Source organism: Vicia villosa, unplaced genomic scaffold (assembly GCF_029867415.1).
Source record: "Vicia villosa cultivar HV-30 ecotype Madison, WI unplaced genomic scaffold, Vvil1.0 ctg.000098F_1_1, whole genome shotgun sequence".
Classification (NCBI taxonomy): Eukaryota; Viridiplantae; Streptophyta; class Magnoliopsida; order Fabales; family Fabaceae; genus Vicia; species Vicia villosa.
In genome coordinates this window covers 1434691-1461763 of record NW_026705010.1, presented here as the reverse complement: position 1 = coordinate 1461763, position 27073 = coordinate 1434691, and the positions used below count along the sequence as shown (strand labels likewise).

At 37.0% G+C, this 27073-nt stretch overlaps 1 protein-coding gene across 1 annotated transcript; it reads right to left on the bottom strand.

Moving 5' to 3' along the window:
* Window positions 1–1100: 1100 nt before the first annotated feature.
* LOC131624024 (uncharacterized mitochondrial protein AtMg00810-like) lies at window positions 1101–2215 on the bottom strand. The gene is made up of 3 exons (XM_058895023.1): window positions 2152–2215; window positions 1732–1797; window positions 1101–1507 (listed from the first exon to the last, which is right to left on the bottom strand). Exons 1-3 carry the CDS (start codon window positions 2213–2215, stop codon window positions 1101–1103), a joined length of 537 nt encoding a protein of 178 aa, XP_058751006.1.
* Window positions 2216–27073: the final 24858 nt, after the last annotated feature.

Sequence of the window (27073 nt, the reverse complement as noted above, 5' to 3'; positions counted from 1 at the left end):
GATGGATATCCCAGGTACCTCGTGTTTTTCATTCAAGATCCTAGTTACTATTTTCGCAATGGCATTATGGACATATTCATAGCCTTCCCCTTTCAAATCCTCATGAGGAATGGAAGAAGAAGTGTTAGAAGTATTACCATAGATATTTTCTTTAGGTCTTCTTGCATGCGGTGTACGAGTCTTCTTTACTTTAGATCATCAGCTGTTACCATTCGAAACGGAGCAACTTCAAGAATCTGGTTAGGGTTAATAGATTCAGCCCCAAAGTTAGATTCGGGAACAGAGGTGTAGGCCATCTTCTTGGAAGAGGAGGAGTCCGTTTGTTGAGACATCTTTGAGGGCTTCAAAGAAATTTCTGAGATATGTGTGTGGTAGTTGTGGTGCGTATGGAAGATGAAAGAGTGAGACGAGTAGAGTCTTTTGTTGATGATAGTAATGAGATAGCGTGTAGAGAGGGCCTTTTGGTATGATTGAAAAAGGAGAGGGAACTTAATATTCTGACCAATTGGAAGATACTTCAAATATTGAATATTTAAAATGTCCAAAATATTATTCCCAAATAGCATTAATTGCTACAATTCCTCATAGAGACATATTCCCAACTTGCCCCTCAAATTTTCAAATTAAGTAGCGTCTAGAGCTTTTGTAAAAATATCAGCAAGTTGCAGTTCACTGGCTACATGCTCTAAGTTAATTACTTTGTCTTCCACAAGATCTCTTATGAAGTGATGTCTAATATCAATATGCTTGGTTCTGCTGTGCTGAATTGGGTTCTTGGAAATATTGATGGCAATAAGATTGTCACAGTATAATGCCATGACATTCTGAGTGACATTGTCTTCAGTTAACATTTGCTTCATCCACACCAGGTGGGAACAACTGCTATCAATTGCTATGTACTCAGCTTCATCAGTGGATAAAGAGACACAATTTTGCTTCTTGCTGAACCATGATATGAGGTTGTTCCCTAAGAAGAAACATCCTTTAGATGTGCTTTTTCTATCATCAGCACTCCCAGCCCAATCAACATCACAATACCCAGATAAGATAGGGTTACACCCATGAGAATAAAGCATACCATAATCACAAGTCCCATTCACTTATTTGAGAATCCTCTTAACTTGATTTATGTGACTCACTTTGGGTTCTGCTTGATATCTAGCACACACACCAACTGCAAAGGCAATATCTGGTCTACTAGCTGTTAGATACAGCAGGCTCCCTATCATGCTTCTATACAGGCTTTGATCAACACTAGTACCACTTTCATCTTTAGATAACTTTAAATGTGTGGGTGCAGGTGTTCTTTTGTGACTAGCATTATCCATTCCAAAATTTTTGATTATGTTCTTGGCATATTTACTTTGGGAGAGAAAAATGGAATCTTCCATTTGTTTGATTTGCAGTCCAAGAAAATAGGTCAATTCTCCAACAAGGCTCATTTCAAACTCAGATTGCATTTGATTGAAAAAATGTTTAACCATCCTATCTAACATCCCATCAAAGACTAAATATAAATAAAGTCATGATAAAAAGTATATTACAGTTCAAGTAATAATATATACTCTCAAGTCTCGATCTCAAACACAAACGATTCAAATTCAAAATCACATAATCACACACAATGTCGCAACCAAACATATGAATGAGACATGACAGATGCATCATACATGTGGTACCCAGGGCTTCAGCCCCCATCACCAATTGCCAAATAATAGAGGCATAAAAAACAAGCATAAGCCTTCGTCGCTGTTTTGCCAATCCAGGCCGTCGCTACAACAGGCAATTCATGAGACACTGTGGCATGCAACAAACCAAAATCAATCACACAACAATGTCGCATAAGGCATTCGCCTACATCCCCAAAATATATCAATCATTATTGATAATTTCTCGTCACTTTATTTTCCTGCACTTCACAACAATTCATAAAATTCATCGCGTCACAACATCACAAAAACATCGCAAGAACAACGGTTAGCGGATGATTCCCGGACACTCTTACTGTGTTAAGTTATTTCCGGTCTACCCTTGTTTATTCCTGTTACGGACATAGTCTAGGGCTGTTTCCTGTTACTTCTAAAAATTTCCCTGTTAGTGTCAAATATATAGTGGTACTGTTACTTAGAATTTATTCTACTACACTATTACCGTTAAGAGAAGTTGTTATGCTAAATACTACAAGGCTGTTTCCTGGTATTTGATCCATTTCCATAATTACTGCTACGCCACTTGAATAAGGTTAATTTAATTAATTGCAAATCATTTTAAGTCTCATTCAATTCACCAGTGGTACCTAACAGTATCAAATATAACATAATACTAACCATAATAATAAGTAACTAATATAGTTTCTCATTTATTTAAGTAGTATAGTTTCTTTTTCATTTAAGTAATATAGTTTTCTTTTACATTTAAGTAATATAGTTTCTATTTTATGTAAGTAAATTATCCTAAATGGTAAGGACCACGTCTCCATTATATGCAACACGTCCTAAAAGGGACATCTCAAAACTAAAGGGTGCCCGCCCCTACTAATGGGTTGCCCGTCTCAAGCTTGTGTGGGACCCGCCCCACTTTCTCTCAAAAGGGACGCCCGTCCCCTGATTTAGGGCCTCTGTCCCTACTGTGTTTTCTTCTATTATCAGACTTAGTTTATCAATTCCGGGTCAATTTTATATGAACAGAAATTCACCAACATCACAATTCATCATCATCACAGACAAATGTTCATCATCATCGATCCCAAATTCAAATTTATTCAAATTATCACAGACATCACAGACTCAATTACTAATCACATAGCAACATAATTTTCACACAAATTCCAGACATCAATCTTTAGTAAATTCACATAACAATTAATAGCACACAAAGAGATACTAAAATTACCTAAACCTCACATACAATCCATCATGTCCCTATTTATAGAGCAAGAACCCCACACTTACCTTTGGATCGAAGGTTGCTCTAAATCGTCCCGACCGAAAATCCCCAAATATCTCTTCCTCATGTGTGCACTGCTACTCTCCTATTTTCTTCCTCCTCGGCCATTGTTGCTTTGGGAGTCGTAGATGAGGAGGGTAGGAACAAGCTAGTGAGTAGGATTGAAGACTTGGATCAAGGAAAAGAAATTGAAGTGGAAGTAAGGAAGGAGAATATAAGAGTTGCACAATGATTATAGGATCTTTAAATATTAGAGGGGGGTGAATGCACTCAAAAGAAGGAGAATTAGTTCCATAATTATTAAAGGTAAAGCGGACATTTTTTCATTCAAGAAACAAAGGTGACTAGTATGAACGAAACTATTGCTAATGGTTTTTGGAAATCCTTGGATATTGGGTTTTCTTCCTCTAATTCGGTGGGAAGATCGGGGGGTTTGATTACTTTGTGGAGGAACGATTGTATGTCGCTATTGAATAGTTTTAAGGGTGATGGCTTTTTGGGTATTAAAGTGAGGTGGAAGGATAATATTTATTACATGGTGAATGTTTATTCTTCGTGCGGTCTCAATAAGAAGAAAGCTATGTGGGAGGAGTTGTTAGAATTGAAGAAGATTTTCCTTGATGGAGAGTGGATCTTGGGAGGTGACTTCAATGTTATCAAGAATGGTAGAGAGAGGAGAGGAAGGAGGGCTACGTTGAATAAGAGAGAAGCAGAGTTATTTTCGGAATTTATTTTCAAAAGTGCTTTGGTGGATGTTCCATGTAAAGAAAAAAAATTCTCTTGGTTTAGCGGAGATGGTAAGTCGAAGAGTAGGATTGACCAGTTCCTTTTATCAAGTGTCGTGTTGACTAGATGGGAAGTGATTGTTCAATTGATTGGGGATAAGGACATCTCGGATCATTGTCCCATTTGGATTATGGTAGATAATCAAAATTGAGGTCCTAAACCGTTTAAATTTAACAATGAATGGTTCTCGAACGATTCTTTCATTCCTTTCGTTGAAAAAGAGTGGAAAAGTTTGAAGGTGGAAGGAACAGGAGACTTTATTCTTAAGGAAAAGCTTAGGCTTTTAAAAGAAAAACTCAAAACGTGGAATAGGGAGGTGTTCGGGAAGATTGATTTGGAGATTGAAGAAGGCGTTCGTGATATCAACATTGTCGATGAAAGGTTATATCCCAATTCCTTAGCTTCTTTTGATGGTAATTTAATGTTTAGAAAGGAAGCGACGAGTAGATTTTGGAGGAATTTAAGGATAAAAGATAATATGCTACTTCAAAGATCTAGATTATCATGGCTTAAGGAGGGGGGTTCGAATAGTGTTTTTTTCCACCAAGTAATGAAACAAAGAAGAAGACATAATCATATAGGTCATATCCTTTCTTCGAGAGGCTTGGTGGAGTTGGTGGAAGATGTAAGGGAGGAGGTGTTTCATCACTTCGAGAATAAATTCATAGAACCGGAAGAGGTTAGACCTTTATTGGATGTCATTGTCTTTAAGGCTATTAGCTCGGAGGAAGTGAGGGGGCTTGAAAAATCATTCTCCGAGAATGAAATTAAAAAGGAGGTTTGGGAGTATGGCAGGTCAAAGAGCTTGGGACCAGACGGTTACTCCTTTCTTTTTATAAATAATTGTTGGCATTTCATTAAAGAAGACTTTCTCAACTTTTTCAACTATTTCTATGATGGTAGGTCTATCTCAAAAGCGATAACTTCTTCTTTTTTGACATTAATTCCGAAATCGAAGAATCTGATTGGATTGGATGACTATAAACCCATTTGTTTGGTGGGAGTTTTGTACAAGGTGGTGGCTAAACTTTTGGCGGGGAGATTGAAAGTAGTTCTCAATTCTATTATTTCTCCATCTAAAAGTGCTTATGTTCCCGGTAGGAAATTATTAGATGGTGTGGTTGTGGCGAATGAGGTGGTGGATTATGCTAGAAAAGAAGGTAGTAATTGTATGATTTTTAAAGTGGACTTTGAAAAGGCATACGATAAGGTTAGTTGGAGTTTCCTTCGTTACATGTTGGATAGGATGGGATTTGGGGAAAAGTGGAAGAGATGGATGGAGCTTTTGGTCTTTTATAGCAATATGTCGGTGTTAGTTAATGGTAGCCCAACAAAGGAGTTTAAGGTTTGCAGAGGCTTAAGACAAGGTGATCCTCTCTCACCTTTTCTTTTTGTCTTGGTGGCGGAAGGTCTTACGGGGATTGTAAGAAAGTCGATAGAAGTGGGAGAATTTCAAAGCTATTCTATAAAAGGTGCTTGTAAGGTGGACATTCTTCAATTTAAGGATGACACTTTAATTGTGGGTGATGGTAATTGGAAACACGTGTGGGCGGTTAGAGCGGTCCTTATAGATTTTGAATTGGTATCGGGGCTTGGAATTGATTATCACAAAAGTAAGTTGATTGGAATTAATACTAGTTCTCATTTCTTATAGGCGACTTCACATTTTCTTTCTTGTAAGTTGGAAGAGAGTAGCTTTCATTTTCTCGGTGTTCCTATTGGGTTCAATCCTAGGAAGGAAGCCACTCGGATTCCTCTTTTGATAAAGATGAAGAATCGGTTGGAAGGTTGGACGAATCGCCTCTTGAATTTAGGCTGTAGAATTACTCTTCTCAAGTCCGTTAGTTCGTTGTGTATTTTCACTATGTATTTTCTTAAGATGCCGACTAAGGTGGTGAAAAAATTTATCGGTGTTCAAAGAAAGTTTTTATGGGGTGGAGTGGAAGATAGAAGATGTATTCATTGGTTAAAGTGGGGGAATGTCACTTTACCTTTGAATAAAGGAGGCTTAGGCGTAAATAACTTGGCTATGTTTAATTTGGCTCTTCTTAATAAATGGACGTGGCAGATTCTTCAAGGTCAAAATTCTTTGTGGTTTAACATTTTGAAAGCGCGCTATGGAGATTTATCTTCAAAGGTGTTTGGAACGGATAGAGAGATGAAAGTTTCTTCCACTTGTTCATTATGGTGGAAGGAAATTTTAAAGATTTATTCCTCTTCTTTTATAGATCCCATTGTTGCTTGTGGTAGGTTTAACATTCATGATGGTTTTAATACTCATTTTTGGGAGGCTATTTAGTGGGAAGACAAAGCTTTAAAAGAGGTTTATCCGAAATTGTTCCTTGCTTCCCTTCTAAAGTTTGTGTTGGTGGCCTCCATGGGTGGATGGGTAAATGGTATTTGGCATTGGGGGGATCTTGGGATACCTGGTCACATTATGGTGGACTTGGTTCATACGGCGGACATCATGTCTTTGAGGAGGAGTTTAGCGGAATTTGATGGGTTGGAGGAGGGAAAAGATTCCGTGGCATGGTTGGGAAATTCGGAGAAGGAGTTTTCGATAGCTTCTTGTTATGAATTCTATGAGAAAATACGTATTCTGTACAGTCCTCCTATAAAAAATGCGGAAGCTTTTGGCCTTTTGTGGGTGATGGAAGTGTCTTACAATATAAATGCTTTTGGGTGGAGACTTCTCCACAATAAGCTTCCGATGAAAGATCTTTTGGTGTTGAGAGGTATGTCTTTTCCTTAGAACGATTTAAAGTTTATTTTTTGTGGATATTATGCGTAAAGTAGGAATCACTTCTTTTTTGGTTGTTTGGTGGTGAAGTATATTTGGAGAGAAATAGCTTATTGGGTGGGTAAAGAGGATATTTTTGAAGAGGAGTGTTTATCGAATTATATGGATTGGAACTCTTTTTTTTATAGTAAAAAGGTGAAGTATATAAAATTGGATGTTGTTTGGATGGCTACAACTTGGAGTCTTTGGTTGGTTAGGAATGGTTGGTGATTTCGTAAGGAGGCTTGGAATGTGAATAATACAGTTTGGAACATTAAGTTGTTAGTTTGGAAGTGGTCATTTTGCGGGAAAATTACACACCCCAATTACTCTTTTTACGAGTTTTGTATGGACCCTTTGTATTTTCTCTCGTAATTGAAATTGGTTTGTAATCTTCCTTTTTTGTCGGGTTTTCTCGGTTTTCTTTGTAATCGGGTTGGAGAACCCTTAATTCTCCCTATAATGTCATCTTGCTTTCTAAAAAAATTATCATGGCTACTGAAGAAATTATTGATACTTCTGTGGATACTGTCTTTGACAAATCGTTCATGTTTGAGAGATGTCACTTCAAATGTTGGCAACAAAAAATGAATCTCTTCTTAATGTTGAAAGAGATAGCTAACATTCTGACTGAGGACATTTTGTTGCTCCTTTTGGGTCAACCGAAAAAACTAATAGTAAAAAGTCTGACGATTTAAAAGGAGCACATAATAGTGTTGAAGTTGAATTTGCTGCACAATTTAAAGCAGACAGTTTACAACTTAGGAAAGAAATCACCTTATAGAAAGAATGATTATAAAGTTCTGAGTGGAATTGCAAATGATCCTTATGACTATTACAGTAACTGTGATACTTCAAAATAGGTTTAAGAGGCTCTAAAAAAGAAGTATGACAATGAAGAAGCTGGAGAACAAAATAATAATTTTAGTAGCTACGTGAAGTATCAGATAGTTGATGAAAGGTCTGTGAAAACCCAAAGTCATGAACTTCAAAATATTTCACATGAAATCATCATTAAAGGAATGTATTTAAATGAACAATTCAAATTTCTTTTATTATTGACAAACTGCCCCCTAGTTTGAAAGTTTTTAAGAATTATGCTTTGCTACAAAATAAAAGTTTTTTAATTGAGAGTCTAATTATTCTCATTTAAATTGAAGAATCTCAGAGACATGAATAAAAAAGAAAATTCTTGGTTGTTTTAAACAATAAAAAAAATCGGTGTGATTCTGAAGCAATATGGAAAATTATTCAAGAATTATAACCACAATATTGTGAACCTAATTAAGAATGGGAACCCTTCTATGGCCCCAATTGCTCCAACTAGACAACAACCACAACCTCAAAGAAATGACGTTGGTTTCCCTTCTTTTCAACTGTGGAAAACTAAGTCATATGGCTAAGACATGTAGAAGCAGGCTTGAACCTGGTGTAGCATATAATGCATAGGTTAACCTGGCTAATGGGCAATTTATTACTATGATCATTGAAATCAACATGGTTGATGGATATGATGGTTGGTGGATAAACACTGGCATCTCTTGTCGTGTTTGTTATGACCGTGTTATGTTTAAAACATACACGAATACTAAAGATAAGAAAGTGTTACTGGGAGATGTCCATACCATTAATGTTGTCGATATTGGAGAAGTGGAACATGGCCACCTATGAAAAGACTTTAATCTTGAAGGATGTCATGTATACTCCAGAGAGTATAAAAAATCATGTTTGTGTTTTTTTTTCTTCTTCTGAATAAGGCAAGATTTAGTCAATTCATTGGGGTAGATTTGTACACATCATCACAAAGAATGATATTTTTTTGAATGAAATTGATAAGTTTAAAAACTTTGTAAAGAATTTGAAAATGATTTAGTAAAAATTTGTAGTGATAGGGAAACTATATGATTCTAGTTTATTCAATGAATTTTATAAACAAAATGGAATTTTACATGATACGACTACTTCATAATATCTTGAAATGATTGTTAAAACATAAAGAAAGAATAGAACTCTTACTGAACTTCTTGTTGTAATTATGATGAATTCTGGTGTTGCACCTCACTAGGGGGGATTTTTATTGACTGTTTGTTATGTCCTGAATAAAGTTTCCAAGCCAAAGATTAGTACCTCTCTTTATGAGATATTAAAGAAAAGACAACTAAACTTGTCTTATTTGAGAACTTAGGGATGTCTGTCTTATGTCAGGATTCTGAATCTGAAACGAGTTAAACTTGCTAGTAGAGCATATGAATGTGTATTCATTGGGTATGCAACAAATAGTAAGGCATATAGGTTTTATAATCTAAATGCAAAAGTTATCATAAAATCAAATGATGTTGATTTCTACGAAGACAAATTTCCCTTCAAATCGAGAAATAGTGGGGGCACTCAATCGAGTCACATTCATGTGATAAGAAGCATAAAAAGCAACGAAAATGTAGAAACAAAACTTCGACGAAGTAAAAGAGTAAGAGTTTCTAAAGATTATGGGCCCAATTATGCGGCTTATAATGTAGAAGAAGATCCAATAAATCTTCAAGAAGCCTTGTCATATATGGTTGCAGATTCATGGTAATAATCTATAAACGATGAGATATAATCTCTAGAATCTAACAAGACCTGGCACTTAGTAGACTTGCCTCCTGGTTGCAAACAAATCGGTTGTAAATGTGTTTTGAAAAAGAAAGTAAAACCTGATAGAAATATTGATAAATACAAGGCTCGCCTTGTAGCCATGAGTTCTAGACAAAGAGAAAATATAGATTTCTTCAACACCTTCTTTCCAGTCACCAGGATTACACATCCATTAGGGTACTTATTTCAATAGGTGCTATCTATAACTTAATAGTACACCAAATGGATGTTAAAATAGCTTTTTTTAAATGGTGACTTAGAAGAAGAAATCTATATGGAACAACCAGAATGGTTTGTGATACACGGACAAGAAAACAAGGTCTGTAAGTTAGATAAGTCTTTGTATGGATTAAAAAAAGCTCATAAACAATGGCATGAAAAGTTTAATAACTTAATGATATCGAATGGGTATAAAGTGAATGAAAGTGACAAATGCGTTTATTACAAATCTGAGAATCACATTTGCACTATCATATGTCTCTATGTAGATGATTTACTCATATTTGGATCAAACATTCAGACCATTAATGATGTGAAATCATAGTTGTGCAACAACTTTAATATGAAAGATCACAAGATTATTGGCATTAAGATCACGAGATCCAAGCAAGGAATTTCTTTGGATCAATCACACTATGTGGAAAAGATCTTAAAGAAATATAAATACTTTGATTGTAAACCTGCATGCACACCTTATGACCCATGTGTGAAACTGTTTAAGAACACTGGTGAAAGTGTGAGACAAACTGAATATGTGAGCATCATTGGCAACCTTAGGTATGCAACTAATTATACTAGACTCGGCATTGCAAATGTCGTAGGATTGTTATGAAGATTTACGAGTAGACCGAGTAATGAGCATTGACAAGCTATTGAGCGAGTCATGAGGTATCTTAAAAGGACCATAGATCTCGGCCTACATTATCAGAAATTTCCTACAATACTAGAAGGGTACAATGATGCAGATTGGAACACCTTATTGGATGATCCCAAAGCTACTGGTGGCTATTTATTTAGTATAGCTGGAGGAGCTGTATCTTGGAAATTAAAGAAACAGACCATCCTGGCTTAGTCCACAATGGAGTCTGAGATGCTTGCTAGCTAAGATCCCTTTATGGGAAAAACCTATGCAAGTTGTGTTGATCCACTGCGATAGTATCGCGACTATTGCAAAAATTGAGACCGTTATTATAATGGTAAAAGACGTCAAATAAGAAGAAAGCATAAAATCGTTAGAGAATATATCTCTAAAGAAGCTGTAAGAGTGGATGATGTACGCACTGATGAAAACTTAGCAGATCCTTTGACGAAAGGATTAGCTAGAGAGAAAGACCATAATACATCCAAGAAGATGAGACTAATGCCTATACAAAAATGAGTTTCTCATGATGGTAACCCGGCCTAAGTGACTGGAGATCCCAAGAAATAGGTTCAACGGGTAATAACAAGTTGTGAGTAATATGAGGCGATCATGCTAAAGTATAATAGAGAAGCATGAATCCTGAAGCGATAAGAGGATGAGGTGATAGAAACTCTTAAAGAGATCTATAATTTGTATGAGGGAGTACATAGGCTACATGAGTAATCTTGATAGACTCACCTATGTGATTGGGAACTAAGACCGGTTTCTATGGAATTTCGAGGCAAAATTCCTATAGCCTTCACTAAACCGGGATACACGTGCAAGGCCATTAAAAGCACGGGTTATTAAGAATACACCTTAAGAAAAGGTTGTGTGCGGGTCTGCTGTCTGAGATAGAGTTCAAGACATATGTGTCACTCTTGTTGAATCAGAATCCTACTTGCTACGTAAAGTTTCAAGTCGTAGACACCTCTGCTTATGCACAATCTTAGAAATGTTTGACGTTACTTTTGAAACACTTTTTAAATTCAAGTGGGAGATTTTTGGAACATTATGTCAATATTCCAAAATAGGGAGATGAATTGAAAAAGTTCCTAAGTCAAGTCCCACATTGTGTGTTAGTTGAAAAAAATCCTTAGTCCCACATTGCTTAGATTATAAATCTTGGCTAGTTTACTTCATTATATAAGAAAGTCACCCGTTTCATTCCAAAATAAACCAAAAACGTATTTTGAGTTTTCCCTTCCTCACTCTCATAACTCTGCATCTTTCAAATTGTCGAACCGCCAACTTCTCCCCTTTTCTTTCTACTCGTTGAATTTTTCGAGTGCTTTCTTGAATTTTCTTTAAAGAATAATGTTAATTTCTCCTCATTTGAGTTGAGAAATTATCAAGTATAATTTTTCTTGGATTCTCTTTAGAGAATTATTCGAGTTTCTATTTGTTTAAGAAATTATTGTGATTGGTCAAATGACCATTATTAAATTCTCTTTGGAGAAATATTGAAATTTCTCTTGGTTTGAGAAATTACTACGACTGGTCATACTAAATACTAAGGTGGTATTTATACCATATTTTAATGGTCTTAGTACCATCTGACGATATATTTCTAGACCCATTAGCTATCATGCAAGTAGTAATTGTATAATATAGAACTGGGCTATTTTATCCTGGAGGCGGCGCGGTAGTTCGACTGCTTTACATAATTTTCGGCAGTACTGTGAAATGTAACACCCTTCTAAACCCTGCGGCAATTAAATAAATAATCAGAGTAAAACATAAAAACAAGGGTGCCACAATTAAATAAAACAAATAAACCAATTGTAGTATTATATCATGCTTTAATAGGAACGTTCACCAAACAACATTATCATGTTTATCACAGCGGAATAACAAAACATCTTCCAAAATAATTCCAATGGAAGATAATCCAAACCAAACAAAATAGAGTGTAACAAAATTAAACTCTAAATCTATCGTTCCCAGTGTTATAAGATCAGAGCATGACCGACACGACCCAACGACTGGATTAACTCTACGAGCTATCCTCACCAAAGTAAATAAGCCGCTACTCTTCAATCTGAAAATGTTAACATGTAAGGGTGAGTCTCATTCACAATTAATAAATATTATGCATTCATAAGCAACAAAACATCATAATATATCAATCTCCCAATTTTCAATATATTCATATTTTCAATTGTCATTCATCAACCACAACAAATACATCACCCAGCATAATACTGAAATCCATTCAATCATGTTATGACAAAATTCATATGAACCAACTGACACTATGCATGTGGTACTAATAAGCCGTGGAATTAATCCACCTGACCGATCTAAACATCACCGAGATACGGCCCTACCGGCACAAATTCCACACAATAGGAATTATGCCCACCACTAATCCAAACATCACCGAGATTCAGTTATTAAGATGATTTATGAATGAATGCATACATATGACATACTTACACATCACACGTCCGATGAAATACATCATCTCACCATAACTCACCATTATCTTCACATACAAGTATGCACATATTTCCGCATCATTCAATCATTCACACATTTATCACGATAATCATAGCAATAATCATGTTTCTTTTGTTACCATACCAATACATTGTCATATTCACAAAACCACATATGCACAATGATCATTTCACCAAAGCAATTAAATTGAGTTTTAAAAATAAAATCGGACACTGCCCGATTCTCTATTTTATATTATAAAACATTTGATTAACTTCACATTGCTTAAAACGACACATAAAAAGGATGTACGGATCAATAATTACATAGTTTTAAAGTTCGAAAATTTGTATACACAGCAAGGTCCGCTAAGCGACCCTCCAGCGCGCTTATGGAATCAATTTTCCAATAACCCCGCTTCATGCGGTCAAAGACAGTAGCCAACTACGTTGGGACCTCCGCTTAGTGGGCTCAATTAATTTTTGAAAAATGAACGGCATCCGCTTAGCAAGACTGAGGCCACTTAGCGGACGTGCGATTATGCAGAATTTCACCTCTATGACAGACCTGCGATTCCTCACATCCTTCACCCAAAATCCCTTCTAAACATCGAATAAAGGCATAAAATCATCATATACACCATCACACATCATCAAACATCAATAAAAACGTATTTTTAATCAATAGTTCATGCAATTTCATCAATCACCCTAAACTATGACATTCCCAAACCTAACAATCTCAACCCCAATATATCCAATTGAATCAAACCATATGTTAATCAATTCTGTCACCTATAATCACATAATATATGTTAGAACAAGATTTGTTCTTATCAATTATCTTAGTTTTGATGATAACAATAATATGAATTTTGCTTAAGATAATATGGTACTCTAATCCAATGCAATTTCCCTTTCAGGAAATATATATAAAGAGTACGCATAATTCAGCGCTCAGAAGATGTGTCTCAAATGGTTCAAGCATGCAACATCAGAACATGGTCTGGCAAGACATCAGAAGATGGTCGAAGCAGAATCAGAACATGGGTCTATGGAAGCATCAGAAGAACATGAGATCAGAAGCACTGAAGATCAGAAGATGGTATCACGCTCAGAAGCACTTCAAGGTCAGAAGATCAGAAGATGCTGTGCACCAAGCTGTTTGACTCTGATGATATTCAAACGTCGTATTCACAAACATCAGATCAGAAGGAAGTACACGTGGCAGACTACGCTGACTGACAAAAGGAACGTTAAAGCTACTAAAGGCTACGTCAGTAGACACAGCGTGAACAAGGCTCGAGGTAGTTGACAAAAGCGTATAACATTAAATGCAAAGCTGTACGGAACACGCAAAGCATTAAATGCATTCAACGGTCATCTTCTCAACGCCTATAAATATGAAGTTCTGATGAGAAGCAAGGTTAACGATTCTGCACCAAAACAACTCATATCAAACTTGCTGAAACGCTGTTCAAATCTAAACTCAGAATCTTCATCTTCATCAAAGCTCACTACATTGCTGTTGTAATATCTTAGTGAGATTAAGCTTAAATTGTAAGAGAAATATCACAGTTGTGATTATCGCTTTTAAGAAGCATTTGTAAACTCTTGAATAGATTACATTAAGTTGTAAGGAACTAGAGTGATCAGTTGATCAGTATACTCTAGGAAGTCTTAGCAGTTAGCTGAGCAGGAAGTCTTGGCAGTTAGCTGAGCAGGAAGTCTTGGCAGTTGGCTGAGCAGAAAGTCTTAGGAGTGAACTAAGCCTAGAGTGATCGTGTTGATCAGTAGACTCTAGAAAAGTCTTAGGAGTGAACTAAGCAGTTGTTCCTGGAGTGATCAGGTTGTGATCAGAAGACTCTGGAAGACTTAGTTGCGGCTAAGTGGAAAACCATTGTAATCCGTGCGATTAGTGGATTAAATCCTCAGTTGAGGTAAATCATCTCTGCGGGGGTGGACTGGAGTAGCTTCGTTAACAGCGAACCAGGATAAAAATAATTGTGCATTTTATTTTTATCGCTCAAGATTTTAAGTCACACTTATTCAATCCCCCCCTTTCTAAGTGTTTTTCTATCCTTCAATTGGTATCAGAGCGCCGGTTCTAAGGTGCAAGCACTTAACCGTGTTTAGAAAAGATTCAGGAAGAGAAAAACGCTTCATTTAAAAGATGGTTGATGAAAGTGAAAGGACTATACCTACACCTGCATCTACATCTGGCTCTGCTGAGCAATACAACGGTAACAATGGTTATACTAGACCGCCGGTATTTGATGGTGAAAACTTTGAATACTGGAAAGATAAACTGGAGAGTTACTTTCTGGGTCTAGATGGTGATCTATGGGATCTTCTGATGGATGGTTACAAACATCCAGTAAATGCCAGAGGCGTGAAGCTGTCAAGGCAAGAAATGAATGATGACCAAAAGAAGCTTTTCAGGAATCATCATAAATGTAGAACTGTTTTGCTGAATGCTATCTCTCATGCTGAGTATGAGAAGATATCTAACAGGGAAACGGCCTATGACATATATGAGTCCTTGAAAATGACTCATGAAGGAAATGCTCAAGTCAAGGAGACAAAAGCTCTTGCCTTAATCCAGAAGTATGAAGCCTTCAAGATGGAGGATGATGAAGATATTGAAAAGATGTTTTCAAGATTTCAAACTCTGACTGCTGGATTGAGAGTTCTTGACAAAGGTTACACCAAGGCTGATCATGTAAAGAAGATCATCAGAAGCTTACCCAGAAGATGGGGTCCGATGGTGACTGCATTCAAGATTGCGAAGAATCTGAATGAAGTTTCTCTGGAAGAGCTTATCAGTGCCTTGAGAAGCCATGAGATTGAGCTGGACGCAAATGAGCCTCAAAAGAAAGGTAAGTCTATTGCATTAAAATCTAATATCAAGAAATGCACTAACGCTTTTCAGGCTAGAGAAGAAGATCCTGAAGAATCAGAATCTGAAGAAGAAGATGAACTGTCCATGATTTCCAGAAGGCTAAATCAACTCTGGAAGACCAAGCAAAGGAAGTTCAGAGGCTTCAGAAGTTCAAGGAAATTTGAACGTGGAGAATCTTCTGATGAAAGAAGATTTGACAAGAAGAAGGTCATGTGCTATGAATGCAATGAGCCTGGACACTACAAGAATGAATGTCCAAATCTTCAGAAGGAAAGTCCCAAGAAAAAGTTTCATAAGAAGAAAGGTCTTATGGCAACCTGGGATGAGTCAGAAGATGATTCAGAAGATGAGCAGGCCAACTGTGCGCTGATGGCGACAGAAGATGACGGATCAGAATCTACATCAGAATCAGATTCTGAAGAGGTATTTTCTGAACTTACTAGAGATGAGTTAGTTTCCGGTCTAACTGAACTTCTGGAACTCAAGTCTCAGATCAGTCTCAAATACAAAAAGCTGAAAAAGCAATTTGAATTTGAAACAAAGAAGCTTGAGTTGGAGAATTCTGAATTAAAGGAAAAACTTTTAAAATTATCCAATAATGTTGGATCTCCTTCTGATTCAGAAAAATCCACTCCCAGTCTGAACCATATTCTGAAAGAATATGATTTAAGTTTCAGGAAGTTCCTATCTAGAAGTATTGGCAGAAGTCAGCTAGCTTCTATGATATATGCTGTGTCTGGAAACAAAAGAGTTGGCATTGGTTATGAGGGTGAAACCCCATACAAACTTGAACCTGTTGATGAAATGAAAATTACATACAAGCCATTGTATGATCAGTTCAAGTATGGCCACTCACATGATATTAGGCACACTTCACATGCACAAAGTTTTCACATTACACACACTAAGAAGCATGTGACACAACCTAGGAAATATCATGAAACTCACATTAAGAATTATCATGCTGTTCCTCCTATTGCTTACAATGTTAAACCCAAGTTCAATCAGAACTTGAGAAAATCTAACAAGAAAGGACCCAAAAAGATGTGGGTACCTAAGGATAAGATTATTCCTATTGCAGATATCCTTGGCTGCAAGAAGGACAAAGCACAACATGTCATGGTACCTGGACTCTGGATGCTCGCGACACATGACAGGAAGAAGGTCTATGTTCCAAGACCTGGTGCTTAAGTCTGGAGGAGAAGTCAAGTTCGGAGGAGATCAGAAGGGCAAGATAATTGGCTCTGGAACTATAAAATCTGGTAACTCTCCTTCCATCTCTAATGTACTTCTTGTAGAAGGATTAACACATAACCTTTTATCTATCAGTCAATTAAGTGACAATGGTTATGATATAATCTTTAATCAAGAGTCCTGCAAGGCTGTAAATCAGAAGGATGGCTCAATCCTATTTACAGGCAAGAGGAAGAACAACATTTATAAGACAGATCTGCAAGATCTTATGAGTCAGAAGGTGACTTGTCTTATGTCTGTTTCTGAAGAGCAGTGGATCTGGCACAGGAGATTAGGTCATGCTAGTTTGAGAAAGATCTCTCAAATTAACAAACTGAATCTTGTCAGAGGACTCCCTAATCTGAAATTCCAATCAGATGCTCTTTGTGAAGCATGTCAGAAGGGCAAGTTCTCCAAACCTGCATTCAAGTCTAAGAATGTTGTTTCTACCTCAAGGCCATTAGAACTCTTGCACATTGATCTGTTTGGACCAGTCAAAACAGCATCTGTCAGAGGAAAGAAATATGGATTAGTCATCGTAGATGATTATAGCCGCTGGACATGGGTAAAATTCTTAAAACACAAGGATGAGACTCATTCAGTGTTCTTTGATTTCTGCATTCAGATTCAATCTGAAAAAGAGTGTAAAATCATAAAGGTCAGAAGTGATCATGGTGGTGAATTTGAGAACAAATCCTTTGAAGAATTCTTCAAAGAAAATGGTATTGCCCATGATTTCTCTTGTCCTAGAACTCCACAGCAAAATGGGGTTGTAGAACGAAAGAATAGGACTCTTCAAGAAATGGCCAGAACCATGATCAATGAAACCAATATGGCTAAGCATTTCTGGGCAGAAGCAATAAACACTGCATGTTATATTCAGAATAGAATCTCTATCAGACCTATTCTAAATAAGACTCCCTATGAATTGTGGAAGAATAGAAAGCCCAACATTTCATATTTCCATCCTTTTGGATGTGTATGCTTTATTCTGAACACTAAAGATCATCTTGGTAAGTTTGATTCCAAAGCTCAAAAGTGTTTCCTTCTTGGATATTCTGAACGCTCAAAAGGCTACAGGGTATACAATACTGAAACATTGGTTGTAGAAGAATCAATCAATATCAGGTTTGATGATAAGCTTGGTTCTGAAAAACCAAAGCAAGTTGATAATTTTGCAGGTTGTGATATTGACATATCAGAAGTTGTTGAGCCAAGAAGCAACGCATCAGAAGCAGAGCTCTTCAGAAGCAAAGAATCTGAAGATCAAGTAACAGCTTCTCTGGAGGATCTAAGTATTTCTGAAGAACCATCTGTCAGAAGATCATCCAGACTCATCTCTGGTCATTCAGAAGATGTCATTCTTGGAAAGAAGGATGATCCAATCAGAACAAGAGCATTCCTTAGGAACAATGCAGACTGTCAATTAGGTCTTGTATCTTTGATCGAGCCAACTTCTGTTGATCATGCTCTAGAAGATCCAGACTGGATAATTGCTATGCAAGAAGAACTAAATCAGTTTACAAGGAATGATGTTTGGGATCTTGTTCCTAGACCAAATGGATTCAACATAATTGGTACAAAATGGGTCTTCAGAAACAAGCTTAGTGAGAAAGGTGAAGTGGTAAGGAACAAAGCCAGACTGGTGGCTCAGGGTTATAGTCAGCAAGAAGGGATTGACTACACAGAAACCTTTGCACCAGTGGCCAGGTTAGAGTCTATTCGTCTATTAATTTCTTTTGCCACTCAACATAACATCACTCTCTATCAGATGGATGTTAAGAGTGCCTTCTTAAATGGTTATATAGATGAAGAAGTTTATGTCCATCAACCTCCTGGTTTTGAAGACTCTATGTCTCCTAATCATGTTTTTAAACTTAAGAAATCATTGTATGGATTGAAACAGGCTCCCAGAGCTTGGTATGAACGCTTAAGTTCTTTCCTTCTAGATAATGGTTTCACTAGAGGAAAAGTGGACACTACTCTCTTTTGTAAAACCTTTGAAAAGGATATTTTAATTTGTCAAATATATGTAGATGATATTATTTTTGGAACATCTAATGCTACACTTGGAAAGGAGTTTGCTAAGTCTATGCAGGCTGAGTTTGAAATGAGCATGATGGGAGAACTCAAGTATTTCCTTGGAATACAAATAAATCAAACATCAGAAGGAACGTATGTTCACCAAACCAAGTATGTGAAGGAACTTCTGAAAAAGTTCAATCTTCTAGACTGCAAAGAAGCCAAAACTCCTATGCATCCAACATGCATCCTAGGTAAGGATGAGGTAAGTAAGAAGGTAGATCAGAAGCTATACAGAGGTATGATTGGATCTCTTCTATATCTGACTGCTTCTAGACCTGACATTCTGTTCAGTGTTTGTTTGTGTGCTAGATTCCAATCGGATCCTAGAGAATCTCATTTAACTGCTGTTAAGAGGATTCTAAGGTATCTGAAAGGTACTACTAATGTTGGTTTAGTTTACAGAAAATCTAAAGAATACAACTTAGTAGGATTCTGCGATGCTGATTATGCTGGAGATAGAATTGAAAGAAAAAGTACTTCAGGAAGTTGCCAATTTCTTGGAAGTCACTTAATCTCCTGGTACAGCAAGAAGCAAGCAACCATTGCTCTATCAACCACAGAAGCAGAATATGTCGCAGCTGCTGGTTGTAGTACACAGATGCTCTGGATGAAGAGTCAGTTAGAAGATTATCAGATATTTGAGAGTAACATTCCTATATTCTGTGATAATACTTCTGCTATATGTTTATCTAAGAATCCTATTCTTCATTCAAAAGCTAAACATATTGAGATAAAACATCATTTCATAAGGGACTATGTTCAGAAGGGTGTTATATCTTTAAACTTTGTTGATACAGACCATCAATGGGCTGATATCTTTACAAAACCCCTGGCTGAAGATAGGTTTAAGTTCATTCTGAAGAACATCAGTATGGATTTATGCCCAGAATGAGAAGATGAGAATTTCTCATGTATGAGTATCTTCTGAAATGAATGTGGAATATTTTTTTTATCAGTAGTTCTGATTGAATTCGTTTAGAAATTATGATTCGGTTATTACTAACGTTTCATTGTCTAAGTTGATTCAGAACATCTTGTAAAGCAAAACAGCTGTTACGCTTTATCTCGGGATGGTAAACCTGCCGTTACTATTCTTGGATAAGCGCGCGTGCAGTTGAAGGGACGCCGACCATAGGTAACTGTGCCAGTCACTTCATTGGTCTTTATTATCTCTCCTCACGTCACGTAACATTAAATGCTTTTCATCATTCGTTTCATTTTATTTTCCTTTAAATACTCTTCAAAATGGTTTTCGGTTTCCTATCTCTTTGTTTTCCTCTTAAAATTTTTTTTCTCTCTCTCTCTCTCTCTCTCGTTTTTCTTTTCTTCTCTCAAAACCTAGCATTCACCTCAAGCCTGTTGAAGCTCCATGACTCAAAGGCGACAGATCTCTGTGCATCTCGGGATGGCTCTTCTAATACCGCTCAAGTCAGATCCTTCTTTGATGTTGTTATCAACTTTCATCCAAAGACAGAAGACTTTCTTGAGTTGTGGGAAGATATACTCAACTTCTATGTTGAGTTTCTTGACCGATTTGTGTATTTTTTAATTTTTGTAGTCATTTCCTCTTTGGAAATTCTACTTTGTAGTTTTCTTTTCCTTGCTGCTTCTGCTTGTTTTGTATTTGCTAGGAATGTTTTTCATCTTGTTAAACATAGGAACCTTTTGTAATATCTTTTAATTATCAATGAAAAAGTTTCTTTGTGTTTTACATTCCAGTAAATGTTTTCTTTTGTCGTTTTATACATCTGAATCTTTTTATATATTCTTTTTGATGTTATGACAAAAAGGGGGAGAAAGATAAATGATAAATGATTTGATTAAATCTATCAGTTGCTGGGTAAAGGCTCCCACACATTCACTAACAAGAACTGCAAGTTCTATATGGTTTAAGTGTTTTGCAGGTACAAAGAAGTGAAGTGAATCTTCAAAGCAAACACTAGAAGCAAAACCATTGAAACTGAAGCAAGCTGAGTGCTGTCAAGCTTCAGAGATCAGAAGCAAGAAAGAAGAATGAATCAGAAGCACTGATAATAGAATTTGAATATCATTGTCTATCCTGTTCTGACAAAATTCTATTTGCCCTGATACACATAATGTTATGGCTCTGATACATTATTTGCTCTGATACATGTTTTTAGCCTAAAATGCTCTGATACATTTGGCTCTGATACATATCATGTATTTGAATATACATTTTATGTTCTAACTCGTTCATGCTGACTTTTGTCGTCTAGTTTTTGTTCTGTAACATTTCAGGATGTAGAGATGCTCAAATGATGCTCTGGTACATTCAACAATGTTCTGATACAAATCTAGCATGAAGTAATGTTAGTAGACATTCAAAGTTCTGAAGCTATCCGAGGGAAGCAGAAATCAGAAGATGTGAATGTTCTAAAAAGATCCAGAAATTCAAGTTCTGAAGCTGTCCTGAATGGAAGCAGAAGTCAGAAGCTGTGAATGTTCTGAAGATCAAAGAAATTCAAGTTCTGAAGCTGTCCAATGGAAGCAGAAGTCAGAAGCTATGGATTCTCTGAAGACAGAAGCTCATATGATCGTCTCTACCGAAATAATCAGGGAAGTCTTTTATTAAAGTTCTTCGAGTATTTATTTCAGGGGGAGATTATTTATCTCAGGGGGAGATTGTTAATCTCAGGGGGAGACATATTCATATGCTTATGCTATAGCTGTGTAATTTGTCTTTTGCCGTCTACTCTTTCTGATCGCAAATTCATATCATTTATATATGTTTTTGTCATCATCAAAAAGGGGGAGATTGTTAGAACAAGATTTGTTCTTATCAATTATCTTAGTTTTGATGATAACAATAATATGAATTTTGCTTAAGATAATATGGTACTCTAATCCAATGCAATTTCCCTTTCAGGAAATATATATAAAGAGTACGCATAATTCAGCGCTCAGAAGATGTGTCTCAAATGGTTCAAGCATGCAACATCAGAACATGGTCTGGCAAGACATCAGAAGATGGTCGAAGCAGAATCAGAACATGGGTCTATGGAAGCATCAGAAGAACATGAGATCAGAAGCACTGAAGATCAGAAGATGGTATCACGCTCAGAAGCACTTCAAGGTCAGAAGATCAGAAGATGCTGTGCACCAAGCTGTTTGACTCTGATGATATTCAAACGTCGTATTCACAAACATCAGATCAGAAGGAAGTACACGTGGCAGACTACGCTGACTGACAAAAGGAACGTTAAAGCTACTAAAGGCTACGTCAGTAGACACAGCGTGAACAAGGCTCGAGGTAGTTGACAAAAGCGTATAACATTAAATGCAAAGCTGTACGGAACACGCAAAGCATTAAATGCATTCAACGGTCATCTTCTCAACGCCTATAAATATGAAGTTCTGATGAGAAGCAAGGTTAACGATTCTGCACCAAAACAACTCATATCAAACTTGCTGAAACGCTGTTCAAATCTAAACTCAGAATCTTCATCTTCATCAAAGCTCACTACATTGCTGTTGTAATATCTTAGTGAGATTAAGCTTAAATTGTAAGAGAAATATCACAGTTGTGATTATCGCTTTTAAGAAGCATTTGTAAACTCTTGAATAGATTACATTAAGTTGTAAGGAACTAGAGTGATCAGTTGATCAGTATACTCTAGGAAGTCTTAGCAGTTAGCTGAGCAGGAAGTCTTGGCAGTTAGCTGAGCAGGAAGTCTTGGCAGTTGGCTGAGCAGAAAGTCTTAGGAGTGAACTAAGCCTAGAGTGATCGTGTTGATCAGTAGACTCTAGAAAAGTCTTAGGAGTGAACTAAGCAGTTGTTCCTGGAGTGATCAGGTTGTGATCAGAAGACTCTGGAAGACTTAGTTGCGGCTAAGTGGAAAACCATTGTAATCCGTGCGATTAGTGGATTAAATCCTCAGTTGAGGTAAATCATCTCTGCGGGGGTGGACTGGAGTAGCTTCGTTAACAGCGAACCAGGATAAAAATAATTGTGCATTTTATTTTTATCGCTCAAGATTTTAAGTCACACTTATTCAATCCCCCCCTTTCTAAGTGTTTTTCTATCCTTCAATATATATTAACTAGAAGAGTCCCCCTTTACCTTGGTTCAAAATCCTTGAAATCCCTCTTCCTCTTCTTCTCCTTTCTATGTTCTTTCACGTGCTTTGAATACTCTTTCTGACTCTTCTATCTCTCTATTTCTCAAATCCCTTTATTTTATTGGAAAATAGAATAAAACTTACTAAGCCTCGCACTTAGCACCCCTTCTTTACTAGACACCACCTCAAGCCCACTCATGATTTTCTAAATTTCCAATTAAAATACTAATTACTTCCAAATATTTAATCTAAACCGTAATTAAATTGAAACAGAAAATATGGGGTGTTACACGAAACGTCTTAAAGAGAGCAACCTAGTCCGCGACTCAACCCAGTAATTTCTTTGGTGTAAAACCTTTTAAAACCGTGAACCAAAAGTTTGATAAAAACATTCTTTATGCTTTAGATGAAGATGTATCTATTAAAGGATGAGATTTTCTTCATTAGAAGGTTCCGAGAAAGATTTTGGAAGTTAATTATCCATCCGTGATTTTAGATAAGGAAAAAGAGATAAAATATCCAGTGGATAAGTTTTTAGCTAAACTTTATTTGGTGATATCCAAAAGAGTTTTCTTATAGATAGAAAGGTTCATTGGTGATTTCATTCATACTAATCGTGGAATAGTTTATGAAAGAAGTAACCTATCGGATCAAATTGAAATTTGTACTTATAGAATAAAGCATTTTAATGTGTACAAACTTGACTTGGTGAAGAGAAAGTGAAAAAGTGAAGTCGTCAGATGGTCAAATTGTGTTTTAGGTGCTAATGAGTCAAAGTTAGTGTATGCCTTCAAATATGATAAATGTCGCTACCGCGAAAATTAAAAGAGTCGCCACTAACATATTTATCATGAAAAGGAAGGGAATACCAGCAAACCACAAAACAAAACAACAGTCTCATGACCAGGGAAAAAGGGTAAGGGAGTCGGTTACGCGAGGGGAATGTATTAGAACCCCACGCGCCCATCGTACTCGATGGTATCCACGCTTGTGTCTAAAACTATGGGTGTGTAAACAAACTATGCTAATCTGGACTAAAATGCATGCAAAATATAGGGAAAAGAAAGAGTTATACTCGCACGGGCCCTACCCCACTGCCTACGTATCTTTTTTTAGGAATCGGAGGTACCGTAGCTCGGCTAACTAGTTTCTGTTTGTTTTGTGTTTTTTAGGTGAACGAGTTACATTCGCACTCCGCTGCCCAACCTTTGGAGACTTAAGCTTGGGAATGGAGCAGAAATAACAAGCTCTTAAGAGAAGAAAATCAAAGAGTGTGGTTTGTGTTTTTAAAGAATGCATGAGGAAAACCTAAGCTAAGGGGGAAAGCTTGCTACCTATGTTAACATACAAAGGGTACAAGTCTAAACTACGCTAGCAACCTACAAGGAAAAGCAAACAAGAATATCACACAAACGAGCTCCGCTCGTAAATCAAACAAACTACTGGCATTGGCCAAGTAGTGGAAAAGCGGTCCCGCCATAGCCAAGGGGAGCGGATCACCCGAGTCAACCAAGCATTAGACCTCGTAAAAATGATCGGGCCATAGACAAGAGGAGCGAGTCCCTCTCAGCAACCAAGCCGTCATGGATCTGAAAGGAAAACGGTGCGTGCGTACACCGAGCATCAACATCGAGCAACGCGAGCTATAGGAAATGTGGGGGTCCCATTGCATGAACCCTATTTCTGACATACTCGATAACAAGATCTTGTGCTAGTTCAGAAGCGAGCAACGTGTAACGTGTGCATACTGAACGGACTCGATGAGACTGGGCGGGGGTTGATTGCTAACCCTTTCTGCATGCCTTCCATGAGGACTTAACAGAGTGCCATCTAGGTCTTATTACACAGTGACTCCCTTCCGCAAAGCACAAATATAAACACACCAACAAAAACAGAGCCTCTTTCGAGGTCTTGGCCAGATGCATGTCTAAGTCCTACTTCTCATGTTAAAGGATGATGCGAGAAAGCGATAAGGTGCGAGAAAAATAAAATGAAACGGGATCAATACCAAACGGATGATGATCCGTAAACTGTACTGAAGAGAGCAAAGAAGCTAAAGAATCCCGCGAGCGAGCGGATGAAGATCTAAAACCGACGCGCGAACACGAACACGATACGAACGCGAACACGAAGCGAAGCCGAAACGCGAATCTCAAGGGGAGAAGAGAGAGAGAGAGAGGCGCGCGCAAGATGTAGGAGGAGGGAGAAGAAATTTGAACTCGGAATCTTGATCTTCAATCCATGTCGTTCTTGATCTTGAAGAAAATTGATGAATATTGATGAAAGTTTTATAGAATTTATGGTTTTGATCCAAGGGAATTGAGAGAGAATTGAGAGAAAGTGTCTTTGATCTTTTGGGTGAAGTTAAGTTATGAGAGAATGTGAAGAAAAATAGCTTATATAGCGTGAGTGGTGAAACGTCCAAAACGCCCTCAATTAATCTCTTTTTGGCTCGTTTTCGAGGAAACGTGATTCGGCGTGAAATTTCGAGACGAGACCAACGCCCACTCGAAGATGACTAAATTTGTGACTCGTAGCCGCGAGAATCGTCTCAATCTGATAAGCGATGAAGAAATTACGCGCGTTTGAATGACGAGAAACGTCGATTCATCTGGCGCGACTATGCAGAATTTTATGAGTACCGCTCAAAGAATTCGATAAAACTCCATCTTTGGCTCGAAATCTGAACAAGCATGTGTGACAAAGAATCGAAGCTAACGAAATTTCCGAGAAAATGCCGCTGGAATGGACTTCTTACGATAAAAATCGAAGAAGTTATAGATTTTCGAACTTGGCGCGACATACCCAGAAACACACTTTTCACCGAAAGATTACGACGTTCTTTAAAATGCTGGGAGTTTTCATTGCATAATTGGTCTTTGGTCCAAGCATATGAAATCTCGGTAATGATGACACGTAGCTCCAGTTAAATTTCGAGCGAATCCGACAAACGGATTATGAGATATGAATTTTCTGAGGCGCGAAACCCTGCATTCAGCACCTTTTTCCACTATGAAAATCCAAGTAATTTGCCAATTTGACGACCTTCCTCAAAGAATTGACTTCCGAGCCAAACACGAAAGTTATAGATATCGTCGAGACAGTCGGGGCCCTCGCGGGAATTCAGCTCATATCACTTTCCCACTAGGACTTGTGAATTTTCTCGTATTTCCATTGTTTGAACAACATTTCACACCGCACTTCCTTAAAACCTCAAGAACTCTTTATTGTTTTTCTTCAATTTTTGAATGACGAAATAAACGTCATTAATAACTTATAGCTCAAATAAAGAGGGTAAATTTTGGGGTACAACAATAAATAAGGAAATTCAATTTACTTTAACAATCATATACGGAAAGAGATGAATTTAGACCATTCATACGATGGACATGACTGGGGTGTTTTCTATCTTTAAGATTCAAGTGTGAAGGTTTTAACTCCTTATGCAAATAAAATGGATCCACTGCCTTTTTGAATGGTTTTGTAAGTTAATTTGTGCGCCTAAGAGGGAGGTGAATTAGGTGATGGTAGATTTTGGTATTTTATTCTTTTATGATCTTGTTGAGTGTGATGAAAGCAATAAAAGCGGAAAGTAAATGAACACACGATGTATACTGGTTCCCCTCACAGGTCGAGAGTACTCTAGTCCCCTGCCAACTAGCAAGAGATTTCACTATAAGGTTATGACTCTTACAAGACTCTTCCTAGTCCTTCTAAAGACACAACAACCAAGAACACCTTTCTGGGATTTCAATAAGTCCTTAAGAGAACACCCTCCCTAAGGATACCTCTTATTTCCAAAACTATGGACAACAAGGTTACTACCTTACAATCTTATATCCACACTTAGAACAATAAGATGTAATCAACACAAACATAAAGAATTACAAGTGGTTGAATATTTTTGATAATAAGTAAAGTTTTCTCACAATAGGTTCTTATGTACTCAATGGAAATGATGAAGAAAATTTTCTAAGTATATGAAAGTGTATGCTGAAAATTTTCTTTCTCAAAAGAGAAGTTTGAACACAATGAATATTTGAAAGCAAGAGCACAAAAAAATGATTATGAAAAATTGATGGTTGGTGTGTGTTTTCAAAAAGAATCAAGAAGCCTTTATATAATGTTAAACACCCTTCCAAAAGGCTGCAAAAACATTCTCAAAAGGGTGCAAACACATGACTTAATTTCAATTTCGTATGGCTGAAGAAACAATGAAAAGATGCAATGTTTCAGTGGTAATCAGTTACCAAAAGTAGGGTAATCGGTTACCCACTCCCAACATTC